This window comes from Orcinus orca, chromosome 20, assembly GCF_937001465.1.
Source record: "Orcinus orca chromosome 20, mOrcOrc1.1, whole genome shotgun sequence".
NCBI lineage: Eukaryota > Metazoa > Chordata > Mammalia > Artiodactyla > Delphinidae > Orcinus > Orcinus orca.
In genome coordinates, this window is record NC_064578.1 from 717,503 (window position 1) to 737,066 (window position 19,564).

General features: G+C 55.3%; 1 protein-coding gene across 12 annotated transcripts in view; it reads right to left on the reverse strand.

The window, feature by feature from the left end:
• ACSF3 (acyl-CoA synthetase family member 3) overlaps positions 1–19,564 on the reverse strand; it is a 66,054-nt gene that overhangs the window by 41,504 nt on the left and 4,986 nt on the right. For 8 of the 12 annotated variants that reach the window (XM_049702833.1, XM_004280055.4, XM_049702832.1 and 5 more), the window contains 4 exons: positions 17,303–18,002; positions 15,993–16,148; positions 2,883–3,037; positions 1,171–1,316 (listed from right to left, as the gene is read on the reverse strand). In XM_049702833.1, coding sequence (XP_049558790.1) covers positions 1,171–1,316; positions 2,883–3,037; positions 15,993–16,148; positions 17,303–17,956 — 1,111 coding nt within the window. In that variant the 5' untranslated portion in view covers positions 17,957–18,002. Of the gene's footprint in view, positions 1–1,170; positions 1,317–2,882; positions 3,038–15,992; positions 16,149–17,302; positions 18,003–18,428; positions 18,660–19,564 lie in introns of all 12 variants that reach the window. The other 4 variants (XM_033406250.2, XM_033406247.2, XM_049702834.1 and 1 more) reach the window with 3 other exon arrangements.

The following is a 19,564-nucleotide window of genomic DNA, read 5'->3' on the forward strand; positions in this document are numbered from 1 at the left end:
AACAGTGCGAGCACCTGCTCCGTCTGTGTGACTTCTCCAAGGCCATCAGAGGGGTAAGACCAGCCCAGTATCGGGGCTGTCGTGTGGACAGTTTGCAGCTTCTTAGAAAATCAAGTTCACGCCCCCTTCTGACCCAGCAGTTGTACTTTGAGGCATCTGCCCACGAGATGTAAAGACGCATTCGCACAAAACCCTGCACACGGACCTTCACGACGGCCCGACTGGGAGCTGTCCGAGGCTAGACACGACCCAGCGTCCTTCGGTGGCGGACAGGTTAACGCCGCAGATGCTGCTCGGCACAGGATGTGTCTTACACTTGTCCTGCCAAGTGAGGGAAGCCAGACCCAAAGGCAGGTCCTGGAGGCTGTGCCTCTGTGTCGTTCCAGGAAACGCACAGCTACAGGGAGAGGAACCGGGGACGTGCTCGCCGGCCTGGGGCAGGAGGCGCTGACCGCGAAAGGGGGAAGGTCTGGAGGTGATTCAACTTCGTCTACCTGAGTATGACGGCAGACACACTGAAAACTCACAGACCTGCCCACGAGAAGGGTGCCTTTTACTGTCGTGCAAGACAAGTGGATGCACAGAGGCAAGTACAGGCACACGATGACTTAACGTTTATTTCCAGACGCCTACTGTGTTTTGGACAAGCTGGAGGGTACTGACCGGGAGGGCTAGAAAAGGGCCCAATACAGAACAGACTCACGTCTCAGGCCTCAGGCTCCGCCTGCAGGTGCCCTGTCAGGGACCCGGGACGTGAAGGCTGTTTACGTGGAATGGCCTAGAGAAGGCGGGACAGGAAGATCAAAGGGCAGGAACCCGTCTAGAGCAGCAGGCCCTCCAGATGCGTGCAGGTCCCCGAGCACAGGCGGGGTGTCCCTCCTCCCTTGCCCCCGACACCTGCCGTCTCTCCCGCTGCCACCGGCCTGTGTGGCTCAGGGCACCTGCATGGGAAACTCTGGGCCGCGGGCGACCTGGTCTGGACGGAAGCAGCCCCCAGCCCGGGAGGTGGGGGGGGGCGCCCTGCCAAGCACACGGCGTCTGGGTCACGTGGGAAGGACACTGCCACCCTGAGAACGTGACCGTAGCCCAGCAGGGGAGCATCCTCCACAGAATGGCCTACCCGAGGACCCAGAGCAGAGGGAGGACACGGCTGGCGGGCGCCACTCGTACCTGGCAGGCGAGCTGCGGTCAGGGGGTTGGACAGGGCCATGCCGATCTCCGTCATCCCGTACCTCTCCAGCAGAGTGTGGCCGGTGATGCCCTTCCACTTCTCCAGCACAGGCAGGGGCAGGGCGGCCGAGCCCGAGACCATCAACCTGCCCGGCACAACCACAGGCTCCTGAGCTCTCGGGAGCACATGGCTTCTTCAGCCCGGTGAGAGCCACACGCGCCCAGCACCCCAGTCACCGTCACCCTTTAACTTACGGCGAAAAGTGCAGTTCGGGCTGAAATTTAACTCTGTCCTTTGGAAAGAATCTTGGGTATATTTTAGAATGCAAATAGGTCAAGGGGTAATCACAGTAAAAGGAAAAGTGATTTGAGGGTCCCTGGTGGCACGCTCTGCAAACAGTCAACGTGCTGTCCACAAACAGCCCCGAAAAGAGCAGTGATAAGAGTAACGTGATGACAGCTTGTCTGCTTTGGGGACAAAGCACCACCGGGTCTGAGGCGGAGGAGGGGGAGACGGAAGCAGGCAGTCTCCAGTGAGGGGCGCACGGGGGCTCCTCCACGAACACTGCCTGGTGCTGACGGCTCACTGACAATGACATCGATCTGATATGAGAGCCTCGGCATGCGCCATGTCCCGAAAGCACTGTGTGCAGGAAGGAAGGTGCTTCTGCTTGTACTGGGGGCCGGAGCAACGACCACCCCTGTGCTCCCCCCCGGAGGTGCAGGCACAAGGAGCCCCCCCACCAGGAGCCCGGCTGCTGAGGTCTGAAGGCCTGTCACCCAGAGTCACCCTCATCCCCCCTCTCTGATCTCATTCTTGCCCTTGGCTCCTGAGATCCGGGTACATCGTGCTACCAGTCCCACTCTTGTCCTGGCGGTTGGGCTTTGGATCCCAGCCCCACCATGGCGCCTCGTGGGAGGCCAGTCCAGGGAGGTGCTGGCGTGGCACCCTCAGAAAAGGGCTCTAGTTCCATCACAACGTCTTTACAGAAAAGGCGCAAAGAGTGGCTGAATGGGAGCAGAAGAACAAGATGAAATGCTCGTCTTGGGTAACTGGAAATTCTCTCCAGGAAACGAAGGGCTTTCCTGAGCTCCTCTCAAGGACTAGGAATCAGATGCACAGAGGCCATGAAGCTCGTGGCTGTCCAGCGCCAACTCGCTGCCCTGTTAAAGGCTGTGTCTGCCACAGACACACGTGTCACACCTCTTGGGCGCACGTGTCATCATGCCCGTGAAGACCTGCCAAACCGCTCACTTCCGTGTGCTCTGCAGATGAACCGCTGGACCACGAGCAGAGAGGAGCTGCAGCCGGCAGGCTCGTGGGAACACGCAGAGCAAACCCCATGCCACCGAAGGGGCCAGACAGCCACACGTCTGTCAGGGAGTGTGTCTGCATGGGGTCGGGGAGGGGGCAGGGCTGAGAGCCAGCAGGTGTGGGGTCAGAAAGGACTTCCCCATCCTCGTCCTTCAGACTCTACTGGAAGACAGGTGGACAGACAGAGACAGAGGGACAGAGAGACCCAGAGATAGAACAGAGACACGGATACAGAACACAGGCAGCTGCGTTGGGAGCACAGATACGTAGAGAGAGATGTAGACACACATTTTAAAGCAAAGAAAAAATACTGCTTCCCAAAACTTAGTAGAACTGACTCACTAAAAATAAGTTATATTTGGCTTTCTGGATGGGAAGGTGGACTATTTTCATTTACCTGATTTTTTCTTCACAAACCGCACGCACGAAATCCTGGACATGAGGGTGGGTAAAATGTTTGTCGTAATAGTCCATCAACTTGCTGTATATGGTAGGCACTGCCATAAACACATTAATCCGTGGAGTTTCAGAGCTTAAGAACTTTTCCCAAACCTGAAAAGAAAAAAGGAAGCACACAGCAAAAAGATTAGAAGACACGCATGCACAGACATGTACGGACCCTCGGTTCCATGACGAGTGCTCCCAGCAGAGGACCCCCCTTTTCTTAAGCATCAGAGTCTGTAAGCGGCTCCCGTCTCAAAGGGGGTCTCACTTTGACAGGGTGACACAAGCTCCCGGACCTTCCGTGGAGTCACTGTGCAGGGGACACTGGCGTCTGGCCTCCGGGGTGGCCCGTGAGGAGGAAGAGGGCCGGGGGGAGGAGTGGCCCTGGGCCTGGGCACCGGCCTCGGATCTGCCGTCAGGGGAGACGTGGCGCCTCAGACTTTTCCAGCCACGCGGACGAGGGTGGACAGAGCTGCAGGAGGGGCCAGGTGGGCCTGAGCACAGCGTCTGGCAGACGGGCGTGCACGCACGGGGAACCGATGGCGTCTGCTGTTTTCTCCGAAGAAGTCATGTGAAGTTTGTATCTTACTCTGTAACGAATGCTTCTCGTTTTAATATAAAGATGCTTCAAGTTTCCCAGCTTATGCTGAGAACGTGCTCGTGTGTTAGCCCTCATCTTCAGGAGAAGGGGCTCTCTCCGTTCAGCCACCGCATGAGCCCATGGTCAGGGCGGGACGGGGAGCGCGGGGTGCTGCGTGCTCAGCACACCCCACACAGACAGCCTTCCCCCTCAAGGCCTCCAAAACGCTGCAGCCAGCCCGGCCTGCCCCAGTCCCTGATCGCACACTTGAAATTACCTCCTCACCACAGCTGCTTGACAGAGCAAAGGCACTCCTCTTTGGGGGGAAAATTACATCGTTCTTTTAAAGACAACCCCGCCCCCATTATAAAGCATGTATGGGGCTTCCCTGGTGGCGCAGTGGTTGGGAGTCCGCCTGCCGATGCAGGGGGCGCGGGTTTGTGCCCCGGTCCGGGAGGATCCCACGTGCCGCGGAGCGGCTGGGCCCGTGAGCCGTGGCCGCTGGGCCTGCGCGTCCGGAACCTGTGCTCCGCAGCGGGAGAGGCCACAGCAGTGAGAGGCCCGCGATCCGCAGGAAATAAAAAAAATCATGTATGAAAAGAGAAAAATGTGACCCATAACTAAGAAAAAAGTCAATAGAAGCAGCCCCTCAATACGGATGTTGGAATTATACAAGGAATTTAAATTAGTAAGTAGGTTAAGAGATTCAGAAAAGGTGAATGAAATGGGGGATGATCAAGGATTTCATCAGAGAAGTGGAACTGCAAGAGAACCATTATAAGCTGGAAAGTACATTATGTGAAACTAGGAATTCACTGGATACACTGAACAGACTAGACGCAGCAAAGACAGCAGTCAATGGAAATGATCTAAACCGAAGTACAGACAGGAAAGAGGAGAAAGAGAAGAGTGTCACCACGTGTGGGACAAGATGACACACTCTGACCTGTCAGGAAAGACAGACGTGCTCGGTCAGTGGAGACACATCCACGTCCACACATGGGAAGACTCAGTGTTGCTAAGGTGGCAGCTCTCCCCAAACCCCAGCAGCTGTGTTTTCCGGAAATTGACAAGCTGACCCTGCAGTTTACAGGGAAAGGCAGAGGACTCGGAAGAGTCACAACAAATGTGAGAAGGAGGGAGGAAGGCGGAGGACGCACGCTTCCTGACCCAAAACTTACTCCAAAGCACCAGCATTCAACGCCGTGTGAGGCTGGCGTAAGATCAGACACACAGACGAACGGAGCAGATGCCCAGAGACAAATCAATATGATGATGGCCAATTGAGTTTGACAGAGGAGCCAAGTCACTTCCACAGGATAATCTTTTCAACAAACAGCGCTGGGACAACTGAATATGCACATCCGAAAGGATGAACTTTCGACCCTTACCGCACCGTACCTAAGAATTAATCCAAAGTGGATCAGAGACCTAAACGTATCAGCTAAAACTATAAAACTGTCAGGAAAAAACATAGGTGAAAATCTTCATGACCTTTGGTTAGGCAAAGATTTCTTAGATACGACAGCAAAAACATGATCTATGAAATTAAAAAACTGATAAAATAGATCTCATCAAAAGTTAAAGCATGCGTGCTTCACAAGATATCATTAAGAAAATGAAAAGACAAGCCCAAATGGGAGAAAATATCTGCAAACCATCTATGTGATAAAAGACAGGATCCAGAATATATAAACTCAATACTAAGAAGACAAATAACCCAATTTACAAATGGGCAAACATCCCAATAGATAGTTCAGCAAAGAAGATACATGGACGCAAATAAGACCATGAAAAAACACTCACCGTCCTCAGTGACTAGGGAAATGCAAATTTAAACCACAATGAGATACCACGTCATATCCACTACAATGACCATAACAATGGTTTTAAAAACCAACAAAACAAATGTTGGTGAGGATGTGGGGAAACGAGCCCTCACGCACTGCTGATGAGAACGGGGACGAACAGCCACTGTGGGAAAGTGGGGCAGTTTCTTACAATGTTAACAATCAACATCGCACACCCCAGCAATTCTAATCCTACTTATCCACACAAGGTAAATGAAGAATGTCCACACCAGGATTTGTACGTAAATGCCCAGAGCAAAAACTGGAACTGACCCAAAGGCCCAATAAATGATAAATGGGTGAACCAAACGTGGCCCGGCCACATAATGGCTGAAGCACTGCCCAGGGGCCAAAGGGACAAACTACTAATACACATGCTACAGCGTGGACAGAACTCAGACGTTCTACAGAATGAAAGAAGCCAGACCCCGAAGGCCACACGTTCTACGATTCCGTTTCCACACAAAGCCCGAAAAGGAAACGCTGTGGAGACGGAGGACAGACAGTGGTTCCCAGGGGCTGGGTGTGGGAATAGGGACTGAGATAATAGTTGAACAAATCCTATAAATTTATGTAAAATCCCTACATCGTTCACGATAGGTGAATTTTATGGTATGTGAATTACATCTCAATAGAGCTATTTTTAAAAAAGGACAATGCAATGAAAACATTTTCAGTGAAACAAAGCTGAGAGAATTTGTCTTCAGCAGAGCTGCACTACAGGGCTTCCCTGGTGACGCAGTGGTTAAGAATCCACCTGCCAGTGCAGGTTCAAGCCCTGGTCCAGGAAGATCCCACATGCCGCAGAGCAACTAAGCCCGTGCACCACAACTACTGAGCCCACGAGCCACAAGTACTGAGACCGCGTGCCTAGAGCCTGTGCTCCTCAACAAGAGAAGCCACCGCAATGAGAAGCCCGCACACCACAATGAAGAGTAGTCCCCGCTCGCCACAACTAGAGAAAGCCCGCTCGCAGCAACGAGGACCCAATGCAGCCAAAAATAAATAAAATAAAATAAATATATATATTTTTAAGCTGCACTATAAGAACTATCAAAAGAATTCTTCAGGATTAAGGGAAACGACCCAAGAGGGAGACACAGATATGAAGGAAGAAATGAAGAGCGCCAGAAAAGGAAATATATGCGTAATTTAAAAAAATTTTAAGGACCCCTGACTGTTTAAAACAACAATAGTAGCAGTGTGTCATGAAGATGAAGGAAGGGAATAATAAGAAACAGAAGGAACAGGAATATAAAGCACAGGTGCATTAGAGGAAAATCAACACAGTTGGTTCTTAGAAAAGATAATAAAGTTGACAGGCCTCTAAGACAAGAGTGACCAAGAAAAAAGAAAGAAAACATAAACTACCAATATCAGACACCTAAAGGAGACATCACTACGGATCCTAAAGATATTAAAAGGATAATGAGGAGAAATTATAAACTACCCTATGCCAATGAATTTGACAATTTTGATGAAATGCACAATTATTTTTTTAAAGTACCAAAACTGACACAAGAAACAAAATAGAAAATATTCGAAGTCCTACATCTATTAAAGAAACTGAATCCTTAATTAAAAACCTTCCCAGAAAGGTTGGCCCAGATGGCTTCAATGGAATTGTGTCAAACGCTGAAGGAAAGAGTACTTCCAGCCACACAGAAACTTCCAAAGAACGGATAAGGGGGGGAGGGGTGGCTGCCACGCTCCTTTCACAAACGAGCAAAGCTCCCATACAGAAGCCAACAAGGATGTCACAAGGAAACCAGAGACCTGTGTTCCTTGTAAACACAGAAGCAAACACCTTAACCGAGTATTAGCAAACCAAAGCTAGCAGTATGTGAAAAGGGCATTGCCTCACGGCTGAGAAAGTCTGCTAAAGGAAATTAGAAACATTCAAAACTTTAATCAGTATAACTAACCACATTAACAGAATAAAGAGGGAGACAAATAAAGGGGGTAACTTTATACAATCAATTCAAGAGGTAAAGAAAACCCATTTGATAATATTCAACCCACCCTGTAATTCAGCTCTCAGAAAACAAGGGAGAGGAATGTCCTCAAGCTAATATACGGTATCTGCAAAACACTATAAGTAACATCATACTTAACAGTGAAATATTAATGTTTCTCCAAGATTGAGAATAAGTCAATGATGTCCACCATTACCACTTCCAAATTAGACTCACCAAAATTTAAAATTCTCTTTATCAAAAGACTATTAAAAAAGTGAAATGAGAAACCAGAGACGGGGGAGAGATTCACAACACGTATTTCTGACAAAGGCCTTTTATCCATAATATATACGGAACACCTACTGATTAGTTATAAAAAGACAACCCAATTTAAACATGGACAAAAGCCTTGAAGAGGCGTTTCATAAAAAGAAAATCTCTGAATGACCAGTAAGCGTATGAAAAGTGCTCAACACGATCACTCATCAGAGAAATGCAAATCTTATGAGGCCAGTGAGGTAGCAGCATTACACACCCACTAGGATGGATGAAATCTAGAAAGCCCGACCCAGTTGCTAAATGGCGGGGCACGTTGCAGACAGGAGCATAGAACGGATAAGCACTTGGGAAAGGGTTGGGAGTTTCTTAAAACATTTCACATACGTGATCCTGTGACCCACTAATTCTAACCCTGGGTATTTACCCAGATGAAATGGAAATGTGCATCTGCAAAAAGATATATGAGAATGTTCCCAGCAGCTTCATTCATAAAGCCAAAACTGGGAAAAGCCAGATGCCCATGAACAGGAGAAGGGATGACAACTGTGGGTCCTCGGTGATGGAAGGAACCCGCCGCTTACACACGCAGCACAGATAAACCTCAAAGGATGCCCAGTGGAAGAAGGGAAACACAAAGCCTACAGACGCTGATCCCGTTACATGCAAATTTCAAGAACAGGTCAGCTAACTTATAGTAACAAAGACCAGAAGACGTGGTTGCCTGCAGGGGGGTGACTGGGGGTTGTCACGAAAGAACTTCTGGGGCAGTGGGAATGTTTTCTTTTCCCAGCCTGGGTGTGGGTTATACAAGTGTAGTCATCAAAACATACTAAACTGTACACTTAGATCTGTGCATTTCACTTCATGGAAACTAAAACTCAATAAAAGGAAACAAAAGCACCCTCACTGAGATGGCTAGAATTAACAAGACTGACCACAGTAAGTGTGGGTAATGACCTGGAGTAACTAGGACTCTCACACATGGCTGCTGGGAGGATAAAACATGCACCCACTCTGCAGAACTCTTTGGCACTTCCAACCAGAATTAAATATACATCCAGCCCAGTGGGTGTCCAGCACCAGCAGGTACAGATCCAAGAGAAATGTCCACGGAAAGATCTTTATGCAAATGTTTATAGCAGCTTTATTCAAAATATCCCCAAACTTGAAACAATCCAACGTCCTTCAACAGAAGAATGGATAAATTGTGGCGCTTTCATACAAAGGAAGGCAACACAGCAACACAAAAAGAACAAATTACAATTGATGGAACTCAAGAGTAAATCTTAAAATAGTACGATTAACTAAAACGCACAAAAGGACACATACTATCGGGTCCACGTATATGAAGAGCATGAAACTCAGCTATGGTGCAGCCCCGACTAGGAGAGAACACTGTGGGCCATGTAAACGTGCTCTGTCTTTATCTGCGTGGTGACTGTCACACAGACACATACTCAGTTTACATACATTTTACTGTATGTAATTTATGCCTCAATTAAATAAAAGAAGGTGACAACATTCCCCCCTTTACAAACCCCGGTGAGTTGACAGCTCTAGGCTATGAGCATCAGCAATGCTGACGTCAGAAGGAGAGGGACAACTGGGCGTTATGTGCCCTGCTGGACAGATACACACACTGCCTGTGAAGTCTCCTCCCTGCCAAAGCAAAACAAAACCCTGAACCTCATCACGCCTCTAGACCTAACTACCAACTTTCAAGAAGTATAAGGGTCAGGGAAACATGTTAAACGACACCACAGGGACGTAATCCACGAGATCAGACTGGGGGAAAGTGTACAGGACACACAATTTCATAAACAAAAACTGCGAGGAAAAGACTGAGGAGAAACTGAGGAAGTAAAACCATGTGCACGAGCAGTGGTCCAGCCGCCGAGAGCAAAGTGCCTGTGAGAATCCCCGGGGCACAGAGACCTCCTGATAGGCCTTCCCGCCCAGCTGTGGCTGTGACCTTGACCAGGCCCTGCAGCTTTCTTGCTATCTTCTCACACCACTGTGTTAATCTGGACAGAATCCCTCAGCTCCCTTCCAAGCTCTGACGTGCAGATTTGCTGGAAATCCTGTGGGGCATCCTACTTCCCACTGGCTTGTTAAAGAAACTCTGTCCGCCAAGTCCGCGCTGGCCTGGCCAGGCCGCTCCCCGAGGTGGAGGGCAGTGCCCTCGCTGCCACCTGGCACCAGGGAAGGCATGGGTCCTTGGAGGACACACCGGACAGCACTCGGGCATCTCCGGGAGCGTGGGTATCCCGATCTGGCTAACCAGGAACAGCCTCGAGCCCGTTCCTTCTCACTCAGGGCGGCAGCGTCTGCAGGTTAGCGCCTGCAGTGTGCAGACCCCGCCACTACCCAGCCTGGCAAGTCCCGACAACCGCCTCACGGGGCCCCTCACGGGGGGTGCTTATCCTGCTCACCAGGGCTCGCCCGTCGCCACGAGCACGAGGACAAGGAGACACAAAGCAGCGCAGACCGTACCACGTCCAAGGTGAGGTGCAGGGCCCTGGCCCGAGAGGAAAGGGGACAGGCTGGGTGAGGTGGCCGTCACTCTGGGAACCTATGGTCCTGGCCAGGCCTCTGGTGGACGCACATGTGGTCCTCACCCAGGCTTCCCACCGGAGGCTGAAGGAAGGACAGAGCTCACACTCAGCAGAATGAAGGGGGAGGACCGGTAGGGTCATCAACTCAGACACTTGACCCCTGGCACAGAAACGGCATCTGCCCCGGGGGCCGCCTCCGAGAACTGTCTGCAGCCCGGAAGGCGTGGCCATTGTGAGAACTCACCCCCATTGGTCTGCAGCCGGGAAGGCGCGGCCATTGTGAGAACTCGCCCCCATTGGCAAAGAGAACGGCAGCACCGCCACCGTGCTGCGTCCCCGCTGCTTCAACACGTCCATACACTTCAAAGTTGAAGGTCGGGCGATCCCGTCAAAAGCCTCTCTAGGGCCTGCGTCTTACCAGTGAAAACACTCCTGCGGCAGCCAGACCGCAGAGCCCAGACGGATGTGAGCAGCTCCCAAGCGGGCTGCACACAGGAGCCCACACCGGATGCAGCAGAGCCAGGGTCCGGGGCCTTTTCACGCACCAGCTCCCCGACGTGACCCTGCAGAGCATCCGGGACTGGAACCTGGGGCTAGACGCCCAGCAGGACTGCCCTGCCCAGCAAAAGCCAGAACAGGGTTGGAGCACAGCTGCCACGGACGCCTCCTCAGCTTGAAGCAATGGCCAGGGGTTAAGCCCTCACCCGTTTCTGGCAATTGTGACAACACACGGGAGGGCTCTTACTCTGTTTTTAAGGTGCTCTGGCCAAAGTCTGGCAATGACAGAGGACACTCCACAATGAAAGGCTGGAGACAGGAGAACAGATGCCTGTTTATCCCGTTCCACGGGCCTGTGTGCGCGGCCCCGCCCAAGTGGCCCCAGGCTGTGGGTCAGATCTGAGACGCCCTTGAGCTTAAGAGCTCTGCTTCCCTCCCCCAACTCCGCCTGCAAACACCTCCACCCACTTCAACAAGACGCAGATTTCTCAGAGCCCTCTGCGGCCACAGGTGTGCCAGGCAGCAGGCTTCACATGGGCACCGGAGTCCCGAGCAGGGCACTGGTCTCTACAGAGTGCCCTGGCAGTGGCCCCAGCGGCCTGCACCGCCGAGCCGAAAGCAGCGCCACGCGCCGGGGTCTGCGCCCTCCTGCCTCACCGGCCGGGCCCCACCCTGACTCAGTGCCTCTCCGAGAGCCACCGTGATCCCGAGAAGTCACCGGAGCACGTATCTGCGACAAGGAATCGATCGCAGCCAGGCAGCCTAATCAACAACCAGACTGCATTCCGCGGGGCTGACGGCGGACAGCCCGCCATCAGTCTTCCTGCCGTCCCCGAGTCACCGCCACCGCATCAGTCAGCCTCGCGGGACGCAGACAGCCCCTCACCCCACTGTCCACGGAAGGGCTTGAAGCCGCCAGGAGCTGAGACCGTGTCAACACCAGTGCAGGTTTCTGGGCCCCGCACCTCTTTACACTCATTTCTTTGTTTTTTGTTTTCAATGAATGGTAATACTCTTTTTTTTTTTCTTTTTAAATATATTTACGTATTTGGCTGCGCTGGGTCTTAGTTGCGGCAGGCGGGATCTTTGTTGCCCCATGTGGGATCTTTACTTGTGGCATGTGGAATCTAGTTTCCCGACCAGGGATCGAACCCAGGCCCCCTGCATTGGGAGCGAGGAGTCTTAGCCGCTGGACCACCAGGGAAGTCCCCACGCGCATTTCTCAAAAACAAGCTTAGACAAGCCCCGGTATTTAATAATGCTAAAGGTGGGGTTTTCCTATCAATAGTGTAAGCAGATTCACAAAGCTCTGAAGCTCAGGGCTGCGTCTTTTATCAACCACAGCAAATGTGTTGGACTCTTCAGCCCTGCTGCATGGTTCTGAGAAACCCCGTCAGTGCCTAGGATCGGGAAGGTCTGAGCTGACTGTCCCAGCAAGCCGCTCTGCAGCCTCTGGTCTCCAGCCCCCAGGCAGGAGACAGGCAGCATCCCAGGGTCTCGCTCTCAGAGGTGCAGGCTGAGTAGTGACAGCGAGGGGCCACTGCAGTGACGGGAGACAGCTGGAGGCCAAAGAAAATAAATGGGACCTGGTGGCCTGGGAGCAGGTGGGAATCCCTGAGGTTTGTTTCCCTGTTGAGTGCTTCCTTGTCCAAAATCTGCTCTCGTTTTCACAGTATCTAAGCTACACAGGTACATGTTGAACAGAGCCAATCCCGTTAGGCTTTACACCAGCAAGACCTCTCGGGAGGGTGAACACCAAGGCCGTCAGGTGGAGCTGCCCACACCCCAAGGATGATATTCCACATGGAACCCCCGGCTCAGGGACACTGACAAGCCCGCCCATGTAACCCGCCACCTGCGGCCATGGGCAGTGGCAGATGGAGCTGAGCTGTGAGCACAAGAGGCCCCATCCGGCGTCCTGGTCTTTTTTTTTTTTTTTAATTTAATTTTTGGCCATATTGGGTCTTCGTTGCTGCACGCGAGCTTCTCTAGTTGCGGCAAGCAGGGGCTACTCTTTGTTGCAGTGTGTGGGCTTCTCACTGCAGTGGCTTCTCTTGTTGTGGAGCACGGGCTTTAGGCGCATGGCGTTCAGTAGTTGTAGCGCACGGGCTCAGTAGTTGTGGCTCACAGGCTCTAGAGCACAGGCTCAGTAGTTGTGGCGCATTGGCTTAGTTGCTCCACAGTATGTGGGATCTTCCTGGATCAGGGCTTGAACCTGTGGTCCCCTGCATTGGCAGGCGGATTCTTAACCACTGCGCCATCAGGGAAGTCCCCGCCCTGGTCTTTATACACGTCTACAAACCCGAAGTGTGCAGAGAACTCTGTCCCTTTAAGGGAACCTTGTGGTGGGTTTTTCAGTGGAATGTTGTTATGTTTATCTGCTTGTGCTCTGATTCCTGAGGAGCTGATACAGTAAAGTTTTCATTAAACAAATAACCACTCCCCTAAGTGACTTTCAGGGACGCTCCCCCCAGAGGCCTGTTCACAAGTCCAGACGATCACAATGACAAAAGCCAAGGGGGAGCCTGTGGAGAGGGTTCAAGGAGCCAGCGCTCCCTCATGGCCCATGGGGCCCGTAAGTGATAACCGTCCATTCATCTACAACAGCTCTGAGCCACCTGCTCTAGGCCCTGGGGACAGGCCCTAAAGAGAAGGAAAACCATGCCCTCAGAAGTGACATTTTAGGGGGAGAGAATGAGGACCCACAGCAGAGTCTACGTGGCTTCGAGGTGGTAAGTGCTACACTGAACAGTAGCGCAGATCAGGCCAGGACGGGGGCCAAGATGCACAGAGACTGAGCCTGCAGGCCCAGGGTGGTGGAGGTAGGTGGGGAGGAGAAGGTGGCGGTGGAAGAGGCCAGCAGGGGCCGGGGCTCCCCTCCTGGACGAGGCAGCCACACTTCCTGCTCTTTCTTTACCTTCCTGGGTCTGTGCTTTGGGGAAGGAAAGGCCTGCTCAGTCTGCAGGCCAGCAGCCTGCCTGCACCCCTGCCTCGCCCACCAGGCACTCACATGGATCAGGAACGAGGAAATCAGGAAGCTGGGACTGTAGCCGGCTGGTCAGCCACTGCCGCTCAGCCTGTCTGGGTCCCTGATCTAAGCTCAGGGTGGGGCACCCCTCTGTCCTCCTGTCTTTGTGGTGCCCTGCAGGGAGGCCCTCCGAGTGAATGAAGCATTGGGGGGAGGGCAACTTGCATTCTGTGGAGACCCCAGGGCGCTCCTGCACTCCTGCTGCACAAGCCCAGACAGTCACAAAACCTCCCTGGGACTAGGGGACGAGCTGGCTGTCCCCACTTCCCCTTAGCAGTCACTCCCGATAGCCTCAGGGCCCCCCTTTCTCCCCCTCCGCGCTGCCCAGTCAGTTCAGTCAGAGCCCCCTCAGGAAGCCATGTGTGCCGGGCCGGACCGACCCCTTTGGAGAGTCACTGGGACTTGTGTTAAGAGGCAGACAGCCCTCTGTAGACCCCGCTGTCTAAATTCTGAGGCCCTGCAGCTGAAAAACAAACAGCAGGATGGGGGCGAAGGAGGGGGCTGGCTGGCTGGGCAGGGTCTGAACGGGCTGCCCTGGCCCTTGGACTGCCACTTCTACTGTTCGGCTCGCCGGTCTGTCCACAGCGCTCACGCCGGATTTTAAGCTACGTTCTCTAAACCCAACAGCATCACCTGTCAGCACACAGGGTCCCCAGCTTCCCTGACGCTGGTCTGCACGCAGCACCCTTGCAAACAGGAGGAGAAAGGGTCCCTGCTTCTCCCTGCTTTGCGTTGCTGGGATTGGGCTCAGTGCCCACCCTGCGCCAGGCTCATCGCTCCTCCGTTAAGAGGATGAGACGGAAGGTCAGGGAGGTGCGGGGCTCGCCCGGGACCAGCCTGTCTGTAGCACCTCGTCCTCTCACTCTGACCTGGCACCAGCACCGATGTGAATTAAGGCTCCAGGCGTGATGTGAGGACGGGCCGGAGACGATCTATCTAGAGCTGCCTCTTTCTGGTGGAGACAGAGGAGGCCGACTTCAGTGAATGATGGATTCCGCAGACCAGGGACCCCAGGCCTCAGGGACCCCTCGTGAGGAAATTCACCCTGGAATAAAGTGACTGAACAACAAGCTCTGCGCTGCGGGCTGAGCCTGGGCACCTCTCCAGAGACCTCACTCGGCAGCCCTGCTGCGCAGAGGTCTCCAAGCCACTCCTCTCCTGGGGCTGCAGACCTGCAGGACAGCAGCCAGCGCAGGAGCCCCGCCCCCACAGGAGCCCTGCCCTACCTGGAGCCCATCCCCCAACCGGAGCCCCGCCCCCCACAGGAGCCCCGCCCCCACCTGGAGCCCCGCCCCCATCTGAAGTCCAGCGCCCACAGAAGCCCAGCCCAGGTGCTTCCTGGGCTCTCCCACTTCGCATTCCCATGCTGTATAGGTTACAGCGTGAGTCAGTGACAGAGTAGGGTCTCGTTCAAGCCCTGTGCTTCCTGGCGGCCCCACGGGGATGTGTCACTTCGGCAGCCTCTCCGTGCAGTCAGCCCATCACCACCTCAGAGCCCTGCCTTCACCTGCCCCAGGCACCTGTCCCCACCAGTACACGGGACACGGAGGCTGGGACGGGACTGCTGCACAGCAGCTCACCACGTGCCGGGGGCAGGGGCAGCGTCTGGCCAGGTCGCTCCCCTCCTCCTGCACTCTGCTCTGCAGTGCCCACTCTGCCCCACCTTGTATCCACTCGGCCTCCCTCCCCTGCTGACCGCACGGCAGTGCTGGGCAAGAACCCCCTGCTGAAAAGAGGGACCAGTGGGGAGACTGACACGGAGCCCCCAGCTGGGCCATCCGCTTGGGACCTTGAAAGCCAGCAGTCAGCTGCACAACAGCCCCAAGACATCCACGTGCTCACCCCCGTGGATGCGCCCCCTCACGTGGCAAAGGGGACTCTGCAGGGGTCTGGAGAGGGTGCGGTTGCCCTGGACACTGGGTGGGCCCGACATGGCCACAGGGTCCTCATGTAGAGGGAGATCTGGCCACAGAAGAGGCAGCGGTCACGAGAATACAGAAGCAGAGGTGGGGGTGATGCAGCCACAAGGCAGGGCACACGGGCACCTGCAGCAGCTGGAAGAGGCGGGAGCAGATTCCGCCGCGCAGCCTCCAGACAGAATCAGGCCTGCGGCGCCTGGCCCTTAGCCCCGCGAGCCTCATCTTGGACTTGGCCTTCCAGAACCGAGAGTACACTTGTGCTGTGCGAAGCCCCAGTGGGGACCCTCTGCTCCAGCAGTAACAGGAAGCTCGCCGCTGGGACTCTGCACCCCAGAGAAGGGACCTAGCCTGGGGAGGCCCAGAGCCCGTGACGCCGAGAGCCCGGCCCCGACTCACCAGCTGAGCGCTGAACTCGGGGAGCATCACGCAGGTGGCGCCCACCCAGAGCGGACAGAGCAGCTTGTTGACCACGCCGTGGACATGGTGCAGCGGGAGGATGTGGAGGATCACGTCGTCCTTTGTCCAGGCCCATTTGCGGACCAGCCCCGTCACCTGGAGAACGGCAGCACAGCCTCAGAATAGGACGGCGCACACAGCCGGCCGCGCCAGCCGAAAAGGCGGGAGGAGACGGCCGCTGCCCCGCCCTTGACGGCCTGGGAGGACATGGTAACAGAATGACCTGGGGTCTGACCGCGGGGCCGTCTGTCCACCACTTACCCTCCTGCTAGAGAACAGGGCCGCATGTAGTCAGGGGCTTCAGCCAGTTTGAAAGGGCCTTTGATTTGGGGTCAAAGGCCTCTGCAGACTCTGGGCGGCTCTCCCCTCAGGCGGCTCCGACAGGCCAGGCTGGAACCCGGCTGTCTGTCTGAGCCACGTCTGTTCTGGCACCATCCTCGCCCCGGCTGAGCCAAAAAGTCCCCGATCACCGCCGAGCCTGCCTGGTGCGTGCCGCGGTGATGGCCATGTGCGAACACAAGTGAGATGCCCACCCCGCAGAGATACTGGTCCAGAGATGGCCTCTCCAGACAAAAAGCACGTCTCCTCCGCGGAGACAGAGACGACGTGTAATCACGCCTTGCCTGCAGCCGGCCCGACTCAGTTCATGCTGACTTATGGACTGAATTAGCCTGAGTCGATGGCGTTGACCTCTGACCTCCCTCTTTGTGGGTTTGAACTTCTCTCTTATTTTCCCACTCCTGCTGTGTAAGAGTCTTCACTGTACGTGCAAATGCTTTTTGGAAGCAAGAAGAGTATAAACTGCAGATAGACACAGCGGCTGGGGAGTTTCACAAAAATGGTAACTGAGGCCACGGAACACAAGCTAACACCTACGATGTGGCGCACACGAGTTCCTGCTTCTCGTTTCCCGAATCAGCCGCAGTTAGGGGCTGCCGGCACATCTGGATAATCGCTTTGGGGCTGGTTTCCTTTAAAACCTCAGCGTCACATAGAGTGGCCCGTTCCATGCTCCACACGCCACGGCTCTGGAGGAGCCCGAGGGGGCCTGTTACCCCCCGGCACCTGGGCACTGCACCCCCTACACCGCCAGTGGGGCTGCCGGTCACACGGCCCCAGGGGTGGGACGATGAGCGCTGTGGCTGGCCCTGCAGAATGAACAGAAGGCCGCCTGCCGTGACTGCTGCTGGGACTGGCCTGCGGGGACACAGCTTGCACCTCCCAACCGTGGCGGCCCCAGAAGCACTCACCACGGCCCTGATGTTCTGATGCGTGCTCAGGACGCCCTTGGGTCTCCCCGTGGTCCCGCTGGTGTAGATGATCATGGCGCCCCGGTCTCTCCGGTCCCACTCTGGCAGCCAGCCTTCCCCGGGGTCCTCGGCTGCCCCGTGGTAGACTGCGGGCGGGAGAGGCAGGAGCGGGACCCCCAGCTTCTGGACCACCGGGCTCAGGAGCTCCACGTGCTCCGGGCCGGCGAGGACCACGGAGCTGCGCGAGTCCTGGATGAAATACTCCAGCTGGGCCTGGGGGTGCTTCCTGCAGAGGGGGACGGCGATGCCGCCGCTCATCCACGTGGCCCACTGCGCCACGACGAAGGAGATGTCATTGCTGCACAGGAGGGACACCCTCTCCTCCCGGAGGTCCCTGTCGGCACAGCCACGGAGCCGGCAGATCTCCCGGGACAGGCAGAGGCTGCGGGAGTAGAGGTCCTTGTATGTGTGGCTGCCGTGCTGGTCGACGAGGGCGATCCTGTCCCCGAAGCCCAGGGCGCGGCGGAAGCCCAGCGTGCTGCTGTCGGAGCGCGTGGCCGGGGCCGTGTGCAGGGCGCCACGTCCTCTGCACCTCCGGGGGGCTGGCCACCAACATGGCCCAGGCCAGGCCCAGGCCAGGCGCCGGAGGGACATCACCACGCGGGGCAGCGTCGCAGCCGCAGACGCCAAGTGCCGGTACCTGGCAGGAAGAGAGGGCACTGCGGTCACTGCCCTGTCCTGCCGGACCCCCACGGCGGCCGGAGAGGTGGCCTCACTTCCAATCACGGGTGGACATCCCGAGACCGGAAATGCTAACGATCTCACAACACACACCTTTGGAACTTAAATGACCAAAGTTTCAGCTTTTTATTCAATCTCATTGCTTTAAAGGTTTTAAAAACATGCAAGATTCTAAAACAATGAACTAAACTAGGGGAAGCCAAGGAGAAACAAACAGAACTCGATGCACTTCAGGTAAATTCTGAATAACGGTTTTCAAACACCTGAACCCGGAGAAGTACGAGCCGAGAGAAGTACGTGCCAAGGGCCCTTGGACAGCACGGTGTGCACGACGCAGGTCCACGTACACGTGGTTGTTTTCACGAATCTGCACTGCGGCACTTACACGAGTGTGAATACGGAGGGCGGGGGTGTGCAGGAAGGGCCGGCTGTGAAGCTACTCGGATTTTCGGCTGTGGGGTCGCCCTAACGCCCACCCGACCCCTGCCCGGTTCAAGGGCTGGCTGTGTTCCCTCCCCGCCAGCAGCGGGGCCTGGAGATTCCGGCGAGCGGAACAGACACTGGGCTCGCTTCTGCTCTGGAACACGTGCCGAGCCATGGACTCCTAGGAACCTGTCTAAAATAGAGCAGAGACGCAAACAGGGCAGGTTCACATGTCTGCAAAGCGTCACTCTGTTTTTTAAGCCAAAACATAACTCTTCCCTCTCTTCCCCACAGCCTAACTACTAAACAATGACCAAAACAGTCCGCCAGGAGGAGGGCTCCCCAGGAAGGCTGTGAGCCACGACCCGCACCTGGAATTCTCCAGTGTGCTCTAGAGGAGGCCTGGGAAAGGGTGGCCGGGCGCACCCCCTCCACGCTGCCACCCCTCCACTCGAGCGGTCAGGAGCCCTCCTGACCCCCGGGACCACGGAAGACGGTTCCTTCCCAGCGCCAGGGCGGCCAGCAAGGTCCACGGGCCACCACCTGCCCCGGCTCGGCGTCCCCACTGCCGTGCCCTCCCCACTGCAGCCTCTGCCACCTCTGCTCCGCCTGGGCGCTCTCAGCCAGAGCAGCGTCCCTGACGGGGAGCTGACGGATGCACCAGCTCCCCCGGTTGTTCCTGAAGGATTTTTAATGAGTATTATTTGGTAACACACTTAATATATTACGTGTGTTTTCACCTTCGACCACCCTGTTCAATCAGCAAGGCAAGCACTGTTAACCCTATCTCACCCACGAGAAAATTCCAAGTCCCCCCTCCTAAATCACAGCCAGGAGCCCAGCCGGAGCCTTCCCACACCCAGCCATCGTTCCCCACCAGAGTCACCACGCCAGACGCCCACGGCCACCCTGGCCCACGACAGCACAAGGAAATGGCCTGATGCTGGCTATGCCGTGGCGGGGGGGGGGGGGGGCGTGTCTCTCCCTGTTACTGGGGTGGGGGCCGGGGGGGGGTGGGCAGACTTCACAGGGACCCTAGAGAGCACTTCTGAGTGTCAGAGGCTGATGAGGACGCCTCCAAGGCATTGCCCAACAACA